The 22,462-nt window shown below is 46.2% G+C and overlaps 1 protein-coding gene across 1 annotated transcript; it reads left to right on the top strand.

Moving 5' to 3' along the window:
* Positions 1-7,646: 7,646 nt before the first annotated feature.
* On the top strand, positions 7,647-9,338 carry LOC143037796 (uncharacterized). Its single transcript, XM_076206348.1, has 3 exons — positions 7,647-7,824; positions 7,982-8,116; positions 8,504-9,338. Exons 1-3 carry the CDS (start codon positions 7,647-7,649, stop codon positions 9,052-9,054), a joined length of 864 nt encoding a protein of 287 aa, XP_076062463.1. The 3' UTR covers positions 9,055-9,338.
* The last annotated feature ends 13,124 nt before the right edge of the window (positions 9,339-22,462 follow it).

The raw sequence follows: 22,462 nt of genomic DNA, 5'->3' as shown, positions 1-22,462 counted from the left end.
GCTGCTAGCATGATGGGGTCGTCTCGGCGGCTAAGTCCTGGGAGGTCTAGCTCTATCTCAGGGGGAGTAAGGGCCCACGGGGGGAAAGGGTCTACTTGACATTGGGCTATTTGACGGCGCTCGCCAGGTTGTATTTTGGCCGTCTTGCAGAGTTCCCTCACTGAGACGGAGCTGAAGAAATAGGTACATGCGTCCCTCTTTAGGCGGTGTCACAGTGGTAGGAGGCCGGCTTCATTGTACACTTGGGCTTGAGGTACACCCTGTGATAGGCCTAGCCCCAGGCGGAGAGCGTGGCACTCCACCCGTGCCATTTTTTCCACAGCCGTCTTGGGGAGGTCGTGGAGGGCAGGGGCGCCGAAGAGGAGGCGGGAGCGCACTAGGTTTTGTATGATAGGAATCAGAGTTTCCCGGCGTTAGCCCCATTTCTCCCGACGGATGGCCCTGATGAGATTGAGGGCCCGTCGGGCACTGAGGCAGACTTGTTGCAGGTGTCTGTTCCGTCGTCCGTCGCATTGGAAGATGACACCGAGGTAACGGAGGCTGAGGGTTTTACAGCCATGCCGCAGACCGTGACTTGGTTCCACTCCGGGTACTGTCTTCGGTTTAGGCCTATGCCGTGGACGGGCATGTATATCGTCTTGGTCGCAGAGAGGGTAAAGCCAAGATTTGAGAGGTGGTTCACGACTACGTCCACCTGTTTTTGGAATGTCTTTACTTCCGCCTGGTGGTTCGCCGAGCTCTGTTGTGGCCGTCGGTGCTTCGACTTCCTCCAGAGGGCTATGTCATCCGCGTAGGCTGTGACGACTGTGTCGCTTCGTACCCCCTTCCCCACTCCCGCTAGTAGCAAAGTGAAGAGGAGGGGGGCAACGACGGAGCCTTGGGGGACCCCCATGTCGATTTTGGCTTGTGGGCTAGGCGTCCCTCTCCACCGAACTGCTATGGTTCTGTCAGAGAGGAATGACTTCGTAAAACCAAATATTGCTGGGGAGACCCCAATGGATTTCAGTTTCCAGAGGAGTTTGGCGTGCCAAACGGAATCGGAGGCCTTTGAAATGTTCAGGAAGCACGTGTGAAGGACTCTTCTTTGCCTTTGGGCTCTCCGGATGTGCTCGGAGAGTTTCACGACGTGATCGATGACACTTCTCCCCTTCCTAAAACCTGCTTGAAGCTTCGGGAGGAGACCGTTTGCTTCCACATGGTGGCTAAGGCGGTGACCTGACCTCACACCCGCCTTAAGTACCCGCGGGGCGTACCGAAAAGTAGCGCCCCTCTGGCTGAGGCAGGGTTGCCGTGCGTAGCCCGAAATTGTGCTTTCCTACGGATACAAATACATGTAGTACAGCCGTAATATTTCCTTAACCTACACATATGTACTATGAGGCCGAAGGCCAGCTGTCTGTCCCCTCACATTTACACTTATTGTCTCGCCCCTTACTGCAACGGCGATATTACAAGCCGAAATACTGCGTAGAAGCACATGTGGGGAACTCCGTTCACCACATTTCACCCTCCTTCCCCTGCGAAGCGTGGACTCGTGATGTCCAAGCGGGGAGGAGTGCCCGGAAACACAATGCACGGGGGCGGCGCGCATACGGGAAGGAAGAGGGTGCCTGTGACACCGTACCAGGTATCGGCCCCCCATGAGGAAGGAGACACAGTATTGACCTGGTACCGCTGGGGCCTACGCACCACCCGGCCCGACTGCAAGACCGTGCCCTCCGGGTTGAACACCCCTTCCCCGGAGGGTATGTGGAAGTGTTCCTGGTGGGGACTGAGCGCCGCGGGGAGCGTGCCAGACTCTTGTGTATCCTGTGTGGGCGGCGGAAGGTCCTGAATGGCAGGGAAAGGCTGCGGAGGGTGTTGTGGTGGCAGCTCTGCCTGATGAGAGTAGGGGGGGGGGAGCGGGGTTAGGAGGAGGAGGGGTTGAGGGACGAGGTGGAGGGGGTGAGAAACGCGGAGGAGTGAGGTGTCCCAGTTCGTCTTGGGTTGACCCGGGATGAACGAGGACTGCGTGAGGTGGACGGAGAGGATGGGGGTGAGGAGGGGGAGGAGTATTGGAAAGACGCGGGGGAGGGGGGGTTACTGTTTCGTTCCGTTCAGGGAAAGGGTGTATGACGTATGAAGTGGAGTAGGGTGAGGAGGAGGGAGGGTATTGGAAGGGCGATGTGAATGGTGTGGCTGGGAGGGAGGCATGAGAGGAGGAGGAGGGTTGGGAGGAGGAGGGGTAGTAACTGAAAGGGGTGTTTGGGCACTTGCGTCGACGTGGGCGGGTTTCACTCGATCCCATGATACCGTCGAGTGGCGAGAACCGATCTTAAGGGTGACGTGCTTGGCCGCGCGTGCGAGTACCTGGTGGGGGCCAGTGTACCTAGGTGCCATCGACGCGGAGAAACACGTTGTCTGCCGACATGAGCGTGGGGTGGTGGTAAGTGGCGGATGCTGCAGGAGGCTTAGGCGGCTGAGGTGTGAAAGCCCTCATGGCTTGGCGAAGGGCAGCCATGAACGCGAGCTCGGAGTGCGTGTTAAGGGCAGGCGTGTATTGGGAGGGTAGGCGTAGATCTTCGCCGTAGACTAGTTCCGCTGGCGTGAGCTGGAGGTCCTCCTTAACGGCGGAACGGATGTTCAAGAGAACGATTGGAAGTGCGTCCGCCCATGACGTTGGGTGAGGTTGGGCGCGCAGGGCTTCCTTCACTCTCCTATGGAAACGCTCCACCATGCCGTTGGCCTGAGGGTGATAGGCCGTGGCCCGCTGCCTGCTGGTGCCAAGGAATAGTAGGAGATCTGTCCACGCCTTCGATTCCCACTGCGGGCCCTTGTCCGTGATGATCGTGCGCGGAGCCCCCAGACTGGCCACCCAACCATGCAGAAAGTGGAATGCTGTGCACTCTGCGTTACTCTCCACCATGGGGATCGCCTGCATCCATCTAGTTGCTCTGTCAACGCAGGTTAGGAGGAAGCGGTACCCCCAGGAGGGGGGAGGGGGTCCCACAATGTCGATGTGCACAGTGTGGAACCTCTGGGTTGGTGTGGGTATCTGATGCAGCGGTAGCTTGGTGTGCCGATGGATCTTCGCTGTCTGGCACGGAATGCATGTCCGCACCCATGAATTGAGGTCCCTCTTCATCCCTGGCCACACGGCCCGTTTCTGAATTAGGCGCTGTGTAGCAAGGATTCCGGGGTGGGCCATATCATGGAAATGGCGGAACACAGTTTGGCGGAATGCTTCCGGGATGTAAGGGCGCGCGTGTCCCGTGGTAATGTCACACTACAACGGGGTCGCCAGTCTCTCGGTCTGCTGCAGCACTAGACGGAGCGACGTGGTTCCTCGTTGCAGCTCCCGTAACTCATCTTCCGTTTGGGCCTGCGCGATTGCAGCATAGTCCAGCGTTGCGGGGCGCGTAATTACGTTGGCACTACGAGACAGTGCGTCTGCCGCGGCGTTATCCGTACCTGGAATATGCCTGATATCCGTGGTAAATTCGGATATATATGCGAGGTGGCGTCTGGCCTTCGGCGTTAGCTTGTTCCCTGGTCTCTCCATAGCATACGTAAGGGGCTTGTGATCTGTAAGCACCCTACACGTCCTGGCCTCCAGGAAATGGCTGAAGTGACGCACCGCTTCGTATATGGCGAGAAGTTCTCGATCGAAAGCGCTGTAGTGGCGCTGGGCGTCATTCAACCGTTTGCTGAAGAATGCCATCGGGGTAAGGACGCCCTGTACCTCCTGCTGGAGGACGGTGCCCACTGCCTCTGCCGACGCGTCTGTCGTGAGTACCGCCGTCGCTCCCGGCACTGGATACGCGAGGAGAGACAACTGCGCAAGGCGGTGCTTAACCGCCTGGAATTCCTGATCTGCAGTCGCGGACCATTGCAGCGGCTTCGGCGAGTGCTTCTTCGCTACCTTCAGAAGATTGTACAGCGGGGCGAGGAGGCCCGCAGCCCCCGGGATGAACCGGTGGTAATAGTTTATAAGTCCTAGGAATTGCCTCAACTTTAGGACTGTGGTAGGCTGTGGAAAGTCGTCAATTGCCTTCACCTTTTGCGGAAGGGGCGAAATACCCGACGACGAAACCCTATGGCCGAGGAAGTCGACCGACTCGGTCCCGAACACGCACTTTGCAAGGTGAATCCGCAAGCCGTGATCATGGAGTCGACTGAAAAGAAGGCGGAGGTGTTGGCAATGCTCATGGTGAGATGCTGACGCGACGAGGATGTCGTCGATGTATACCACGACGAAGTCCAGCCCCTGCACCACCTGAAACGCTGGAAGGTTTGTGCAGCGTTCCGGAGGCCGAAGTTAATGACCAGGAATTCAAACAGGCCGAATGGGGTGGTGACAGCCGTCTTGGGGATGTCCTCCTCTGCTTGATGGAACGCGCGCATCAAGTCGATCTTTGAGAACACAGTCTTCCCGTGCAGCCTCTCGTGGAAGTCCATAACATGAGGTATCAGGTAGCGGTCCGGTTGCGTCATCGCGTTTAGGGCCCTGTAGTCACCACAAGCACGTCACTCCCCATCCTTGGCTTTCGGCACCAAGTGCAGGGGCGACGCCCAGCTACTGGCCGAAGGTCGTGCAATCCCTTCCTGAAGCAAAAGCTCGAATTCTTGCTTCGCTGCTTGCAAACGTTCCGGCAGTAGGCGCCGTGGGCGGGCGAAGCAAGGTGGGCCGTGCGTGAGGATGGTATGCTCCACGGTGTGTCTCTGTTTCCGTGGGTGGGGTTGACTGGACGTAATGGAGGGGAATTCTTGGACGATGTTGGTGTACGGGGAAGGCCCCTGGACGTGTGTCAGCACCGGAGCTGGGGACGTCCAGAGAACGATGTGGATGAGGGCGTTGGAAGGTCTGTGTATCAGCCGTTGGCGCCCGTGCGTCCACCAGAAGGTCGTGTTCCTGCAAGAAGTCCAGACCCAAGATGGGTTGTCCGACATCCGCCACCACGAACGTCCACGGGAAGGATGAATTGGGGACAAAGGATACGCGGCAATGCCTGGTGCCGTACGTGGCAATTGGAGTGCCGTTGGCAGCTAAGAGGTCGTACGCCGTAGGTGCATGCGTCCTGTCCTTAGCGGCGGGCGGGATGACGCTGACCACGGCCCCTGTGTCGACAAGGAAATGAAAGCCAGTAGCCGTATCCTTTACGCGCAATGGGGCGCGACTGTGTGCCTGGAACGAGCGAGGGTGGTTGGGACGTCGGCCTGAGGGAGAAGTCGTCGGCATAGCCTGCGTGGAAGCGGGAGGGACTAGCGCCTCCCGCTTGCTGCGTTTCCCGTCCCCCGACTCCATGGCTGTTGCTCGAACCAGGTGCATGGAGAGCTGTAGTTTCTAGCCCTGTGGCCAAACGTGGCGTGGTAGAAACAATACGCGCGTCGACGCGGAGGAGGAATTGGATCGCGCAAGCCCCCTGCTAGGACGAGCTTCTCTAGCATGCCCTCAACACGCGCTAAGCGCGCGTCTAAGATATCCGTCGGTGAAGGTCGAGGCGTACTGTCACGCGCGCTACCGTCAGTGGAATCACACGAATTTGCACTACACACACGATTAGTCTCACTGTTGTCTACGTTATACACTCGAGCACTCGCAGTCGAAAGGTTACTGGACGCTGGTCCGGGGGGCACGTGGAAAATCTTGTCGGCCTTTTTCGCGTAGTCATTTATGTCGGAAAAGTCTAGGACCGTAAGGGGCGCCCTTACGTGCGGTGGCAATAATTGTTTATGGCGAAACATCACTAAGTCATAGGACATCGGGTTTCCTGCCGTCCGATTGAGGTCCTTCATGCGCTCCAGGAAGACTGAGGGCCATCGACATTATGTCCGTCAACATTATGTCCGTCGACATTATGTCCATCGGCATTTTTGTCTGCATATCGTAGCCACAACCGAGCAGTGGAATTAGACGCCAATGTAACTTTTTCTGCATCCACTTTTTGGTTAACTCTTTCAAGAACACCATCCAAATATACCACGTCTACAGACAATTCACCTTTCATCAACTGATCATACAGGTGCATTGCATGACGCAAATGCTCATCTTTGACTGTCACGGGCAGAGGTTTATTAGTATCATCAACTTCTTGCAGTTGCACATCTGCAACACTGTCAGCCTTTGTAGCCTCTGGGCCGGCACGATTCATTTCTGGAAGAGGAAAGCTAGATGTCTGAGATGTAATAATTGCATTTAATGCTGCGTCTACAAGACAGTGCCCCCTTATTGCTCTTGCTACTGCTTTGCCGCTGAGCACGCGGGCAATAGTATTTGGTGCATATACCGATTGAAGCAGCTCGACTATGCCACTCCCAGACATGATTTTGCCGATGCATCCCAGAAAACTCATTCCAGTGTGGAAGCCCCCAAGACGGAGTATGATAGAGCACAGGTTCTTTTTCCAGCAAGGGTCATCTGAGCTTTCCACCAGAGAGGTTGATCAAAAGTGAAGGGTGAATGCATATTCTGGCGCCTGGCTTCAGAAAACACAAAACATAGAGCTGAGTTTTGCAACTGAGGTTGGTCGGATCATTATCAATCATTGGGAGGAAAATAATGGATGACTGTCCTGGGCGGATACTATGCGACACTGCTTGCATCATTCCTGACCGCCTAGTTCATGGTGAACGAAGAGGCCAAAAAAAAAAAAAAAAAAAATTCTAAAGCAGTCCTAACATTGATGTAGAGTCTTCATAGATAGGCAAATGCAGTTTGTCATATGTCAAGGGTGGAGCCTCATTGTTGATTTGTAGAAGTGTATTTTTTTTCTGCCGACAGTCGCTACATCCTCTGCCGTTACTGGTATCCGGGGATCTATTTTCGTGCTTACTGCGGTAATAATAATACCTATTCCATTGTAAGAGGCCGGTGTAGCCGGTTCAAGTGACTCCCCGTTTCAAAAGACTCCCCCAGTCAGATCAACCTAGGTTCAGACGACTCCCCGTCACTTGAAACTAGTTTCAGACGACTCCCCACCCGTTTGAAATGACTCCCCATTCGATTGAAACTAGTTTGAGATGACTCCCCATTCGAATGAACCTAGTTTGAAATGACTACACATTCGTTATAGCTGTAATGCGTAATTTTTGTCTTTATCTTTTATCATTTCCTAGATAAATGTTAGTTCCAATAGATGTAGTATTGCGCGACTGTGATTGTTTATTTTTGTGATTGTTTCATAAACCGAACAGGAAAGATATAACTGGTGAGTAGCCTATTCCGTAAATTTATGATTTTGATTGACATTCGTTATTGCTCTAATACGCAATTTTTGTCTTTATCTTTTATCATTTCCTAGATAAATGTTAGTTCCAATAGATGCACGAAAGAAAGGGCATGAGCGGATAACCTAGTTTAAGATGACTACCCATTCGAATGAACCTAGTTTGAAATGACCACACATTCGTTATTGCTGTAATGCGCAATTTTTGTCTTTATCTTTGATCAATTCCTAGATAAAGGTTAGTTCCAATAGATGTAGTATTGCGCAACTGTGATTGTTTATTTTTGTGATTGTTTCATAAGCCGAACAGGAAAGATATAACTGGTTCGAATGAATCTTTGAAACCTTTGAAATGAAACGAACATGAACATATTACAGAGGTTTGTTAATTGCCAATGTTGCCGAGATTTGTTAGTTGTCAGTGTGGTGTCGTGTGCAACCATGGACTTTAATACTGAAATGGACGAGGTGGAAGAGTTCCTGCGGTCAAAAAAGTATCCAGTGCATATTGGAAACAACAAGGGAAAAAAAGCTAATTTTCGAAGGAAGTGTCAGGCATTCACAATCCAAGACGACTTTCTGAAGTATGTTCATAAACCTAACAGGAAAGATATAACTGGTGAGTAGCCTATTCCGTAATTTTATAATTTTGATTGACATTCGTTATTGCTCTAATGCGCAATTTTTGTCTTTATCTTTTATCATTTCCTAGATAAATGTTAGTTCCAATAGATGTAGTATTGCGCGACTGTGATTGTTTATTTTTGTGATTGCAGAAGTTCGCTTCCTTCGGGTGATTAAGGATCGCCAATACCAGCTTGACATTGAACTGGCTAGTCATCGAGGATCTGGTTACAGCGACGAATCTGTTGCCTTGGTAGGACATGTGGGCAGAGAAAAAGTCGTCGATCGTATAACGCAAAGATATTGGTGGCGCAAAATTGTATCTGACGTAAATAAAACTATCAAAACTTGCTTGCGGTGCCAAAAATCAAGCACAGTATTCAAGAAAGTTGACTCGAACCTGCACAGTATCCCAATTAAGCCTCAAATTATGCACCAAATTGGAATAGACCTATGTTCCTTAACAAAGTGAGTTTGGTTTTATAAAAACATATAAATGTGATATTCTATTTTAGCATAATAATAATAATAATAATAATAATAATAATAATTAATAATTAATAATTGATTAGTAATTAATAATTAATTGATTAATAATTAATAATTGATAATAAGAAACTTGCATAAACTGATATATATCACTGTATATGATTTACAATGGTGATTTTTACCAGCAAGTTCTTCATCAGACCCACCATCTCCAATTGTCCAGATCATAGGGGTTCAGCAACAGGAGATTATCTACAAATTTAATCCAATAACAGTTGTAACACAGCGAGCAATCTGCAACAACTCTGGTGGACGTCTGATATTTAAGAAAAAATCTGGTCCCTCTGGAAAAATAAATAAGACTTTCAAAAACACAAGTGAACCCCTTGCTGTCAAAGTAATTAAAGGTGATGGAAATTGTTTTTTTCGTTCCACGGCATTCGCTATCACTGGAGAAGAGGACCAACATCCTGTTGTCAGAAGCTTGATATGTGATTTCCTTTCCACCAACGAAAACATCCAAGTTGATTCAATGCGTGACGATAAAGTATGGGGAACAACTACAGAGATTATTGCAGCAGCCAACATGTTTCAAGTAAATGTATGTGTTTGGGCAAAGTTTGGATCTATTCACACATGGCATATACATAGCCCGAAAGGTAGTAAAATCATAAAGGATTCAGTGTACCTTGAGAATAACGCAGGCAACCATTTCAATGTAGTTATCCGTGTGTAGTGTAATTTCTAATAAGTAATAAATAGGTCATTGTAATCCAAGAAAAAAAGGTAATCATGTATAGTGTAATTAGAATTTTTTTGTATGGGCCGAGCAACCTTAATAAAAAAAATCAAGCATCCAATAATGGGAGTCATTTCAACCCGATGGGGAGTCATTTGAAACCAGTTTCAGTTAACTGGGGAGTGTTGTCAATCTAGTTTCATTTGACTGGGGAGTGTTTTCAAACTAGGTTCAGGAGACTCCGGGAGTCATGTTTTGGGGGAGTGTCCTCAAACGTCTACACCGGTAGATAGAGGTAGACATTTAAGTAGATAGAGGGGTAGGTGAAAAGATATGTAAATTTTATTACTTGGATTTTTTTAAACAATGGCCGATAGGAAGTGCAGAGTTGCACATTACAGGAAGTGCAGAGTTGCATATTCTCGCCTGCTGTCTTGTGTTTTATAAACATAGGTTAGTATATCCATAGAGGTGCTGAATTGACGAAATGTAGCACGAAGCCACATTCCGCTTGCGACAGATTGCTTGCGTAAACAGTATTGCTTGAGACAGTATAACAGCTTTTCTGATTGGAGAAAAGGGTGAAGGAGAAAAATTATTGGTGCATGGAGGTAAAGAGTGGCATTTATTTATAACGTTCAAAGTTATTGGATGAATTAAATTGTGACGTCAGAACAGACTTGGCTTGGTGGGTGTAAGAGGATCCCAGGTGGGAGTCCCTTGGTGTAGATATATATATATATAATATATATATATATATATATATATATATATATATATATATATATAAAGTGTATTTACTTAGAAGAAAGAAGATAAGAAAAATCAATCTCATTTAATTCACCCCCTTAAGCTTTGAGTGAAGGACTAAGCATGGGGCCTACAGATGAATGAAAATTACTAAGCGTTAGAGCCAACGGACCTTATACAGCCTATGTATATCAGTGAGACACACCACAACACCCTTCAAATCATACAAAACAAAGCCCTAAAAACAATTACAGGCTGCACAAATACATCACCTACAGACCATTTACACCATGAAACAAAAGTCCTCAAAGTCAAGGACCACCTCGACATGAGAGGCACACAAACACTTGCTGCAGCCACCACAAACACATCACACCCGCTACACTACATAGCAGAACACCCACACACACCAAGAAACATTAAAACTACACCCAAAGACCTTTATTACACACAGATACTCTCTTCTCTTCCTCCACAACCACCAAATACCAGCCTCCGGAAACATATTCATAATCATATCACTCACCGCTCCATTAACACACTGAAAGACAACACACTGCTGCATGCCAGACCCCCTGATATCCACCCTTCTGAATCCTCTCTCCCACGTAAGGACAGAGTCCACTTGGCCAGACTGCGATGCGGTCACCACCCAGCACTTCTAAGCTACCAGAAGAGGCTGGACGACCGTGTTGTGAACAGCTGCCCAGGATGTAACACTTCACCCCATACCATACAACACATAATGGAAGACTGCATTATACACAATCATGCACGCAAACAACACAACATATACTCTATAAAGGATTTGTGGGAAAACCCAGTTTCGGCTGTGGCCTTCCTTGGGGAGACGGGACTGCTCGGACAGACAGTCTAGGGAACGACAACAACAACAACGGACCTTATACCATGAAAAATGTTGCGACCATCCAGTGTAACAATATTGTGGTCTATATTATCAGCAACAAAATGTACGAAATGTTTTGATGTGATGTAGATATGTCAATGCCTTGGAACTTTGCAGCAGAGCGCTCATATCGTTTTACTTCAGGGTACGATTAACAGAATTCCAGACTATTGAGGCAATCAGTGACAAACTTTGATCCGAAGTTGTGGTGCATTTGCACTGCCATAGTCCAGTCAAACTAGCACAATTTATGGCTCATGATGGAAATAATTAGAACACAAATTAAAGCTGCCGTATGATGTTTCTAATACTTTATTACATCACATGTCATAAATATAAATAAACATAAATATATAGTGGTAATGTAGAATGTCGTGTAGCGGTTGTAATATGTAATGTAACGTAATGCGTAATTTATAACTGCGTATTTACCTACGCGCATTCTCTAGCGCAGCAAGCAACATACGCCAATACGTCGATGCCACATCATATGATATATAACTATGTATACCTATGCATATATTCTATCCGTATCCAGCCCTACCTTTTCCTGTAACATCTTAGCATGTAGATGCTCTATATGTATCCATGTTCATAATGTAATTCTGTATATACTATATAAGTATGTCCTACGTAGATAGGTTAGACGTGGCAACTCTGTATGTAAAGGCAGAGACGCCGTAAGCCTACGACCTAGGATCAGTGATTCCACCTCATGCATCACATCATCATCCATGTACAAACATTCTCCATTCACCCCTGTCTTCTGTCCTGTCCTATCCTTCTTCAACAGACATTCCCCTCTTCCCCAAAGCTTTTACCCCATCCATCCATCTCCTCCTAGGTCGCCCCCTCATGTTCACTCCCCGCACATCTGCCTTCCATACCTCTTTTACTAGTCTTTCTTCACTCATTCTTACCATGTGTCCAAACCATCCCAATACTCTTTCATCCACCCTATCTCCCAACTCCCTTACCACTCCCATTCTCCTCACCTCATTTCTCATTCTATCCAGCCTATCACTTCAAGCAGAAGGGCCAGCCTCATATCAACACCAACAAGACAGCCTACCCAGACAAGAACATCAAGTTTGTCGAGAGGCTCTAAGAAGATCTGTCAGTCAATCAGAAGGAGAATGCTGAGGACAGAAGGAACGTTGTCCGCAATACCATCTACAACGCAGCTGTCCTAACCTATGGCAGAAAAGAGCGCAAAAATGCCGACTGGTTCGAGGCCAATAGGAACCTGTTATCAACGAAAAACGCAGTGCATTGACTACATACAAACGTGACCCATCTTAGAGGTACCTGCAGGCACTTAGATCTGCCAGAATCAAGGCCCAGCAGACAGCACGCCGCTGTGCAAGCAGCTACTGGCTTCAACTGTCTGAGAACATCCAACAAGCCTCAGACACCGGCAACCACCAGATTCATGTATGATGGCATCAATCAAGAGGCAAACCAGTGAAGAAGAGTGCACCCCTGAAATCTAAGATAGGCGAGATCATCGTAGACCGAGGTAAGCAGCTGGAAAGATGGGCGGAACACTACCTCGACCTGTTGTAAGGGAAAATCGCCACTTAATCGTCTAAACAACCAGCCCTCTTAAATAGCGCACTGTTCGAGTGCGCTTCGAAGCTTTACTTGTAACGAGCTGCCACGTATGACGACCGAGGTTACGTGCGTCCCGGACAGACATGGGTTTAGCAGAGAGAACTTGGTGACTGCATCTAGTCCACTACTCCCTCTCCACTCTAAAACTGGCGTGTTACATCGACTGGACGTCGTTTGTCTCCAACTTCGCCTTCTGCTCTGCCAGAGTCGTCATCGCTCAGCTCCAAAACCCTGATCATCTGCCGAAGCTTTCGACGAGTTATTTAAGTGTTTACATGTGGAGACTATTCGAGTGAGCTACGACCGAACTGACCTAAGGTGAAACAGTTGGTGTTGTTTTTCCCTATTCTTCAAGTTGATTTGACAGTGCATTGTGGAAGGACCAGAATTATAAACTTCCAGTGCAATCCTGTGTTTTCTTGCTTGTCCTACGAGTCTATAAACGAACCGAGAGTTCTGAAGCAGGCAGTGGTGGTCCGCACCTAGTTTCAGAACTAAAGGACCTAATTGGTCCTTTACATGTGGCGACCATTCCAGGACTAGACTCGTAACGACTCGTAAGGTTGGTGATTTGTCTGTTGGCACCTTGAGCGTGCAAACCGTTCATTTGAATTTGTTTAGAGTGATTTCTGTCGTCTTGACACTTGCTCGACTGTGGTCGAGGCACCTTGAGCGTGCAAATTGTCCATTTAAATTGTCGTTTCTAGTGGTTTCTGCCATCTTGGCATTTTGCTCGACTATGCTTGTGGCACTTTGAGCATACAAACTGTCCATAAGTTGTTTGTCTTTCAGAGTGATTCTAGGCGGTCAGTCTACGTAGTACTGTAGCAACGGAAGCAAAAAGCTCCAGTTACTACGTAGTTTTTTAGTCAGTTGGGTGTTGTTTAGGACAGTTAGTCCTTTCGTCAGCTGGACGACCATAGTTTGTTCCGTATTGAATTTTTGGTGTATTTATATTTTTCGTTAACTAAGGTTACACAACTTTTCCTCTGTACTTGACCTTAATTTGTGCTGTTTATTGTCTTAGTATTTTGTTAATCGTAGCCATACTCCCAAGAATGTCTAAGTTTACTTCTATCGAAGAACTCGAGGGCCAGGCCGAATCCATCGGTTTTAAAGGTGACGATATTGGCCGCTTTGTTTTAAATCGACAGGCATTTGAAAGGGATGAAAGAACCAAAGAACGCGAGCGAGAACGGGATAAGGAACAGCGAGAACACGAAGAGAAATAAAAGAAGGAACAGCGAGAACATGAAGAGAAAGAAAAGAGGGAACAGCGAGAACATGAAGAGAAAGAAAAGAGGGAACAGCGAGAACATGAAGAGAAAGAAAAGAGGGAACAGCGAGAACACGAAGAAAAGATGGCTAAATTACAACATGAAAAGGAAATTGAGCTTGCCAAACTTGCACCCGACTCCCGTAACCAGCCTCCTAGCCAGGACATCTTCGTCAAGCGGCCCGACCTCCCCACGTACCAAGAAGGAGAAGACATAGCCTCGTACCTCTCTAGGTTCGAAAGGGTAGAAAACCTGCTCCAAGTTGAGGAAGATTCGCTTGCCGCCAGGTTGGGCAGCACATTAACAGGTAAGGCTGCTGAATTGTATTCTACGTTTGATTTGGCAACGATAAGCAATTTTTCCTCCTTAGGCATGCATTGCTCACAGGATTTGACAAGACACCCGAACGCTATAGATTGGACTTCGGGAACGACAAGATTCGCGTCGGGGAAAATTACCGACAATTTGCTACCCGTCTACGACAGCTATTCGACAACTGGCTGGAGGCGTACAAGGTCCCCAAGACATTCGGAGCTCTAAGACAATTTGTTGTCTTAGATCAGTTCCTTGCTTCTCTCATTCCAGATATACGCCTCTTCATCAAGGAACAGAGTGTAACTTCCCTAGAATCGGCGGTTACAAAGGCGGATGATTGGGCCTCCGCCCATAAGGCCTATCCAAAGCCGAATACTAACTATGTTTCCGGTAAGACTTCTTTTCCTCGTAGGAAAACTAATGTGGCCGAATCTTTACCTCCCCCTAGCCATGGCTCAACCCATCAAGATACTAAAGGCGGTGCCTTCCGTACGCCCATGAGGTGTTTCAACTGCAGCGAAGAAGGACATCATCGATCTCGTTGTCCAAAGAATCCCCGTGCATTCAAAGACAAAGAGGCCCAATCTCAATTCAAGGTAGGGTTTTGCATGAGTAACAGGACCACCCCATGTTTCACCGTTGCAGGAACTATCAATGGCTCTTGGACTTCTACCATAGTCAGGGACACTGGATGCAACTGTGTCCTGGTCTCCGAAGAAGCTGTCCCAGACGCAGATGTGTCCCTGTGCCCAAAGGTATCTGTAGCAGACTTTTTGGGACGAGTTAACGAGTTTCCTGTTGTCCGCTGCTATACCAGATGCTCCACTTCGCATTAAGAGACGCTGAAGAATGTGTCCATCTGCACACCAGAAGTGACGGGAAACTTTTCAACGTGACTCGCCTGAAAGCCAAGACCAAAATCCGCACAGTTCTTATCAGAGATATGCTGTTTGCGGACGACGCAGCCCTTGCCTCACATACGGAGGAAAATATCCAAAAGCTGATCGACAGATTCGCCTACCCCTGCAAAGCATTTGGGCTGACGATCAGCTTAAAAAAAAAAAAAAAACAACAACAACAACAACAACCAGGACGTCCCCGCACCACTATCGATAACTAAGAGCTCTCTTAATGCGAAGTGGAGCATCTGGGAGAAGATGCCGAACAAAGTTGGTGTGAGGACACAGCCCTGTTTCACTCCTCCCCTAAAAATAAAGGATTCTGATGATGTGCCATCAAAGTTGACAGTGCCCTTCATGTTGTCGTGGTATGAGGCAGTAATGCTGAGTAACTGAAGGGTGTAGTCAATTTTCTTCAGCATCTGGAATAGACCTTTTCTGCTCACATGGTCGAAAGCCATATTCAGGTCAATGAATACAAGATAGAGCAGCATCTCGACATTTCTCCTGGAGCTAGTGTACTGAGAAAATCATATCCACTATGGATCTTTCTGCTCTAAACCCGCATTGAGACTTCGGATATACGCTATCAGCTATGACCTGCAGGCGAGCAAGGACCACCCGTGCAAAGATTTTGCCCACGGTGTTGAGCAGGGAAATGCCACGATAATTGTTACAGTCGCTGCGGTCGCCCTTGTTTTTATACAACGTGACAATCTTAGCATCTCGCATGTCTTGGGGTAACCTTGCCTTCTTTCCAACGCAGACAAAGGAATTCATGGAGTGGCTTGAGCAGAGCTGGTTTACCACATTTGATGATGTCGGTGGAGGGGGGGGGGGTTCTGTCTTCGTCTGGAGCTTTTCCACTCGACAAAGCGTCGATGGGTCTACTGAGTTCCTCCAGGGTGGGCTCAAAACCCAGTTCCTCTAGCACTGGCAGGTCTTCCATTGTATCAAGCACTACCTGAGAGACCGAGTTTTCTCTGGAATACAGGTCGAGGTAGTGTTCCGCCCATCTTTCCAGCTGCTTACCTCGGTCTACGATGATCTCGCCTATCTTAGATTTCAGGGGTGCACTCTTCTTCACTGGTTTGCCTCTTGATTGATGCCATCATACATGAATCTGGTGGTTGCCGGTGTCTGAGGCTTGTTGGATGTTCTCAGACAGTTGAAGCCAGTAGCTGCTTGCACAGCGGCGTGTCTGCTGGGCCTTGATTCTGGCAGATCTAAGTGCCTGCAGGTTCCTCTGAGATGGGTCACGTTTGTATGTAGTCGATGCACTGCGTTTTTCGTTGATAACAGGTTCCTATTGGCCTCGAACCAGTCGGCATTTTTGCGCTCTTTTCTGCCATAGGTTAGGACAGCTGCGTTGTAGATGGTATTGCGGACAACGTTCCTTCTGTCCTCGGCATTCTCCTTCTGATTGACTGACAGATCTTCTTAGAGCCTCTCGACAAACTTGATGTTCTTGGACGTCCTAGGATGAGATGGATGGATGGGGTGAAGGGGGCTTTGGGGAAGAGGGGAATGTCTGTTGAGGAAGGACGGGAGAGGACAGAAGACAGGGGTGAGTGGAGAATGGTTGTATATGGATGATGTGATTGCATGAGGTGGAATGGGCGGGGGGATGGGGGGTGAGGTAGTATGTGTGAGCAAAATTTGACGCAGCCCGAAGGGATTTCTCCCCGTCTTCTCCTTTTATGCAATGGGTTGATGGAGAGGGGGGGTCGCCGATTTAATGAAGCTGCCTTGCTGTGGATGTGCTGTGTCTTGAGACACTGCTTCTGACCCAGGGCAGTGGAAAAGGTGCAGGGATGACCCGTCATCCAGGAGGTGATGAGAGGGAGGGTGGAGTGTATTCAGGGATGGAATGGGTGGAAATGATTTTATGCCTTTTCCTTTTTGGCTACCTCCCTTGTAAGGGGGAAAAAGCCTTGGTATATGTATGTATATATTATATATATATATATATATATATATATATATATATATATATATTATAAATATACAGTATATATTATATACATCGTATTTATATATTGTAATTATTATATATTTTATACACACACACACACATATATATATATATATATATATATACACGACAACAGGTGAATTGGGGAAGCCTGCATTAATACAGTGATGAAAATATCAAGAATCTTATGAGGGGATATGTCCGTTATGCTCCGTGGGGTACTGGGATGACCACACACACACATATATATACATATATAATATATATATACATATGTACATTTAGCAACCGCAATGCACTTTAATTCTAAGCCATCAAAGGCCAGCATGCTTGAAATTGAAATGTGATACTACCCAGGACTCGAACCGGGTAACCTTATGACAAGTGAGACATTGACTTTCCAACTAGGCCATTAAGAGAGATCTCTAATCACTGGGACCCATTCAGTGTTGTACAAATATATATATATTATATATATATATATTATATATATATATATATGACAACAGGTGAATTGGGGAAGCCTACATTAAAACAGTGATGAAAATATCAAGAATCTTATGAGGGTATATGTCCGTTATGCTCCGTGGGGTGCTGGGATGACCACACACACACATATATATGTATCATTAGCAAGCTTGTTATGACAGAGCTTTTTGTCGTATTTTTCTCTCTTAGAGTAATCTTGCCTTCTGTAGGTAGTAACCTTAATAAATCTCCGTATGTCATGTTGTAGAATAACACATAATTTATAAAAAGCCGAAACGCGCTTTCACACCTCTTGGTGCTTCCTCAGTGGCAGGTACGAATCTAAGGGATGTGTGTGGGTATATATGGGACAGGCTGTGGGAATTTGTCTAGTAGTCGGTGCGGGATTTTGTCTGGTCGTCGATGTGGGAATTTGTCTGGTTGGCGTCGCCGGAGCTCCGTGTCGTCCTGTAGGTTGGAGGGTGGCGTGTATCTGTGTTTTTTGTCTCGTTTTCATTGGGGAACGATCTTCTCACACTTGGTAGGATTTTTAAGTTCTCTGATTGGGTATTCATTCCAGGGGATAGATCCTTAATATATAAAGCCTCTAATATGGGTAAGCGTCGTGGGTCTTTGTTGTGATCTATAATGTCCGTATTCTGGGTTTGGTCTTCTCTTCTTAACTTTGCTTGATGGACTTCGCTATGGTGATTTTTAGGTGCTCCTGAGTTTAGGTGGTATGACAGACGTCGCGAGAGCCTCATGGTGGTCATGCCGATGTAGGTAGTAGGATGGGTCGCACAGTTCCCATGTTTGCATGTGTACCTATGTATGACATGAGATTTTTGAAGTTCATCGACAATCTGCCTGTTGTTGTTTCTTAGGAGTAGGTTCAAGGTTCTTTTTTTTATAGTAAATAATGAAATTAATTTTGGAGCTAGATTCAGTGGGCTTAATGTTTATCTTTATGATTTGTTGCATCACTCTCTCATCCTCCTTATAAGCAGTGGAGAAGAAGGATTTGTAGTATATCTTTATAACGTTCTGCGCTGGATTGTCTAGTCCATTTGCCGATTTAATTTCCTCGTACCAATTTTCCATCATTTTCTTGGTCACTTTTTCAAGTCTCTATTGCTAAAACCGTTGTTAATTAGGACTTGTGATGATCTTTCTAGCTCTAGGTGCACATTTTTCCAGCTACTACAATGGCTAAGGGATCTTCGTACATATGCACTAATTCTCGAGATCTTATACTTTTGTGGGCATTCACTCAGTCCGTTAAGGAAATGTCCGGAGTTGCTAGTTTTGGTGTAGACTGAAGTATGAAAAGATCCTTCCCCCTGTTTCACGAGGACATCAAGGAAAGGGAGAGCTCCATTTTCACTGTTTTCGATGGTAAAGTTAAGACCTGAGGATCCCAGCTTTGGAGGTGATTTTAGATACCAATGCAGTATGTATTGAGTTATTGCCTCGTGCTGCTGTCGACGTCTTATGAGCAGTAGGTGACTGCCCGATTGCATCCGCACGTGACTTCCCGATTGTATATGCACGTGTGCAATAGGTGACTGCCCGATTGCATAGTCGCTGTTATAAACCTTAGATGAACGAGTGTAAATTAATTCTGTGCCCTGTCTTTATCTCTACTATGCAATACCACGAAGTTAACAAGGGGTGACTTCAGGGAGGGTTTATATATGATCTATAAGCTCTTCGTTTTGACAGCGTTCACAAAGACGATTCAGCACGCGTCACCACACCGACTGGGTAGTGGAGCCAATGCTGTAGGGCGCATGAAGTTTGTCCAATATGGTAGGAAGATGTTCCCCCTCGACCGTAAGCTCAATGATTAAATGAGCTACATGACGTCATACTCTATTTTTTCTGTGCTAAGGTATAATTAAACCTTGCTTCCGCGTACCTCTCCGTCACTTTGAGCAGGTTTGCCAACATACGTCTGATCCTGGATGTACGCAATAAACACGACACGATAAAACTCAAACTTCCCTACAACATTGATCGTCTAAATCCTATCGGCAGAAAGTTATCCTGACATATTGTCCATATTTCAATCATCTCTCTTTAAATAAGTCTAGTCATTGTTGATTTATCAGTGACGCATTAATACCTATACAATATATCACCCAAAGTGTTAGTCCAGAACTCCGTATGGGGCATTAAATACTTATGCACCCCTACGGACCAGTCATACAGGATTCCTCTATGATTGGAGACCGATTCCTATCAAGAATACCGATTACTTTTAACTTCTTTTGTCCATACTTCCTCCTTAAATTCGTCCTATGGAGGGTAATTCGATACGAGATTTATTCATCAAACTAAAAATATGTTGTTGAATTGAAAGAACATATTCTGTGCTTGCTCGTATACAAACTAACCTACAGGTCATCTATGGACTACCTTGAAAAGACCTACAGGTCATCTATGGACTACCTTGAAAAGACCTACAGGTCATCTATGGACTACCTTGAAAAGACCTACAGGTTATCTATGGACTACCTTGAAAAGACCTACAGGTAATTTATGGACTACCTTGAAAAGACCTACAGGTCATCTATGGACTACCTTGAAAAGACCTACAGGTTATCTATGGACTACCTTGAAAAGACCTACAGGTCATCTATGGACTACCTTGAAAAGACCTACAGGTCATCTATGGACTACCTTGAAAAAACCAGCCGCTCGCGCGGGATCGGTGTTTGTGGGAGGGGAAGAGAATTTATTTTGTGGCTCAGGAGGCATGGGCAGAAGACTTGGAGTTCGAAGCTTGCTTCAGTATTGTGAGGGAATTCTTTTCGGGATGTTTACCGATTAATCAACATTTCAACCAACATAGTTAGGAAAGGAGTCGGAGGTTTAGTCGTAGCGACAGTCGGAAAGATGGAAGTATTCTTATAAGTAGGTAAACTGAAATGAAATGCAGTATAGAAAGTTAGAAATGAAATTAATTTCAGTAGAGGAGAAAGCATATGTAGATGTTTGTATGTGTAGTGTTTCTTGTTTGAGATTTGCTTGTGTGTGTCCCGCAGGGAGGGTTGCTATCCCCAAGCCAGTCATCTAAGTTGGTCGATATGGCTGTGTAAATAAGTTTAATAACACTTTCAAGGAGCAGTTTCTCCGTTTGGAGTTAGCCGCAACAAGATCCTGAAAGAATCCAGTTTAAATAGGCAATGAAGGGTTAAGTCTTACATCTTGGTGTATGAGGGGAAAAATTGAGAAAGTGTTTGGGTGTTGATTTTAGTACCATTTGTATTATAAATACATGTCTTCCTATTTGGGTATGAAATATGGATAATGAATGCTGACTTAAAAGGGTAGTGGTGGTTTCAGGTGAACAATACTTCCAGAATGGGCAGATTCTAGTATTTATTTCTGGTAAGGGAAGCTTCTGGTATCCAGGATCAAATAGATATTTGATATTTCTTATAGGGAGAAAAACAAGAGTTGTGCCACTCATAGTCAAGCAGCAATCTAGTGTCTGATGAATTCAGAAAACGATAGTTTGAACACTTCGTTTTTGGAGATGGCCCATAGTTATGGTCCAAAGGACTTGTTTAGTGGAGTTGTCGTAAATCAACGATTTGTAGAAAGTTTACGTAGATTCAGATGGGCCCTGGGCTTCAGCTTTTCTTCTCTTTCTGCTATGACTTGTTTCTTCTCTTGACTTCTGTGTTCTCTCTCGGTCGTCCTAGGGAACCAACGTTTCAAACATGACCAAAAGTATTCAACTTAAGTTTGAAGATCCTCAGCCAATGAGAAAGCATAGAGAGTTTTTCTTGCCAAACCAGGAATGTTTCTGCTTCGTTTTACCTGTGATCATATGTAAATGATGCGCTCCAACAGACTTGGTATTGTACAGTGATGAAACAGGTCAAGTATATCTAACATATACATAATAAGAATGATACCCTATATCCACGCAAGGCGTGCCTTAAAATTATAAACAGGAGACTTTATTCACACATGGTGACACAGCACAATCACAGAATTCTATTCACATCAAGAATGTGACAATCCTACATGCAGAATTTTCTTCACAAGAAACAACCCTCAATGGAGGAGACAAAAGGGACACCCACAGAACTTATGGGTGTGACAAGTTGACCAAACCTGCCAAGACCTGTTTGGAATGGGAAGGGGAAGAGTGGTTGCATAGTTTGCTTGGAGGAAATAAGGGGATTGGCAATGGTGTGTGAATGAAGATCCCCTGGTATTGTCTCCCGATTGATGATAATGATCATTTGTAACCTAAGGTCCTCTTTATTGGAACCCTACAGCCTCTAGAAATCTAACAATAATACAAAAGGTCAATTGACAGTCCAAGAATTAGAAGGTGAACTTGGTATCCTGTGGACAAGCGTTTCTGAGATTTTGACGAAAGATCTTGGCATGGCATGTGTGGCGGCAAAATTCATCCCACATCTCCTGATCCTTGAGAAGGAACTTTGTGCTAAAACTTCACAGGACATGCTTCAAGCTGCTACAAATGACTCAAATTCCCTGAAACAAGTAATAACTGGAGATGAGTTATGGGTCTATGGCTATGACCCAGAAACAAAAACCCAGTCTAGCCAATGGAAGTCACCTGTGTCTCCATGTCTGAAAAAGGCACGGCAAAGTCGAAGTAAAGTAAAAGTTATGTTGACATTTTTTTATATATTTTTTATTATCAGGGTGTTGTCCACCATGAGTATGCTCCTCAAGGCCAAACAATAATGAAGGAGTATTACATCAAAGTTCTTCGCTGTCTGAGGGATGCAGTGAGAAGAAAACAGTTTCATCTGTGGGCTATCGGAGACTGGATCCTTCATCATGGTAATGCACCTGCCCATTCTGGTGTTGTGCAAGGATTTTTGGCAAAACATTCTATCACCCAGCTCATTCAGCCCCCCTACAACCCAGATGCTCCAGGTGATTTCTGGATTTTCCCAAAGCTAAAATCACCGTTAAAAGGAAGGAGATTTCAGTCCATAGACAAAATTAAGAAGAATGTGATGAGCCAGGTGAAGATCCTAAAAAAGGACTTTGCAAAATGTTTTGAGATGTGGAAGGGATGCTGGGAGAAGTGTGTGAGGTCCAGAGGAAACTACTTTGAAGGAGAGTAGGGCACCATTGTCCTAGGTTAAAAGCATTTCTTGAAATTGTAAATGGCTGGATACTTTCAGGATAGACCTCGTACATG

This window comes from Oratosquilla oratoria, chromosome 23 (assembly GCF_046742065.1).
Source record: "Oratosquilla oratoria isolate Oo_2021 chromosome 23, ASM4674206v1, whole genome shotgun sequence".
In the NCBI taxonomy this organism is placed as follows: Eukaryota; Metazoa; Arthropoda; class Malacostraca; order Stomatopoda; family Squillidae; genus Oratosquilla; species Oratosquilla oratoria.
This window is presented reverse-complemented; position numbering and strand designations above follow the sequence as displayed.

Excerpts from the sequence above, each read along its gene's own strand:
- LOC143037796 (XM_076206348.1), top strand. The coding sequence starts at position 7,647 with ATGGACTTTAATACTGAAATGGACGAGGTGGAAGAGTTCCTGCGGTCA. Across the intron at positions 7,825-7,981 it reads TAACAGGAAAGATATAACTG|AAGTTCGCTTCCTTCGGGTG; the intron begins GTGAGTAGCCTA and ends TTGTGATTGCAG. Across the intron at positions 8,117-8,503 it reads CAGAGAAAAAGTCGTCGATC|CAAGTTCTTCATCAGACCCA; the intron begins GTATAACGCAAA and ends GATTTTTACCAG.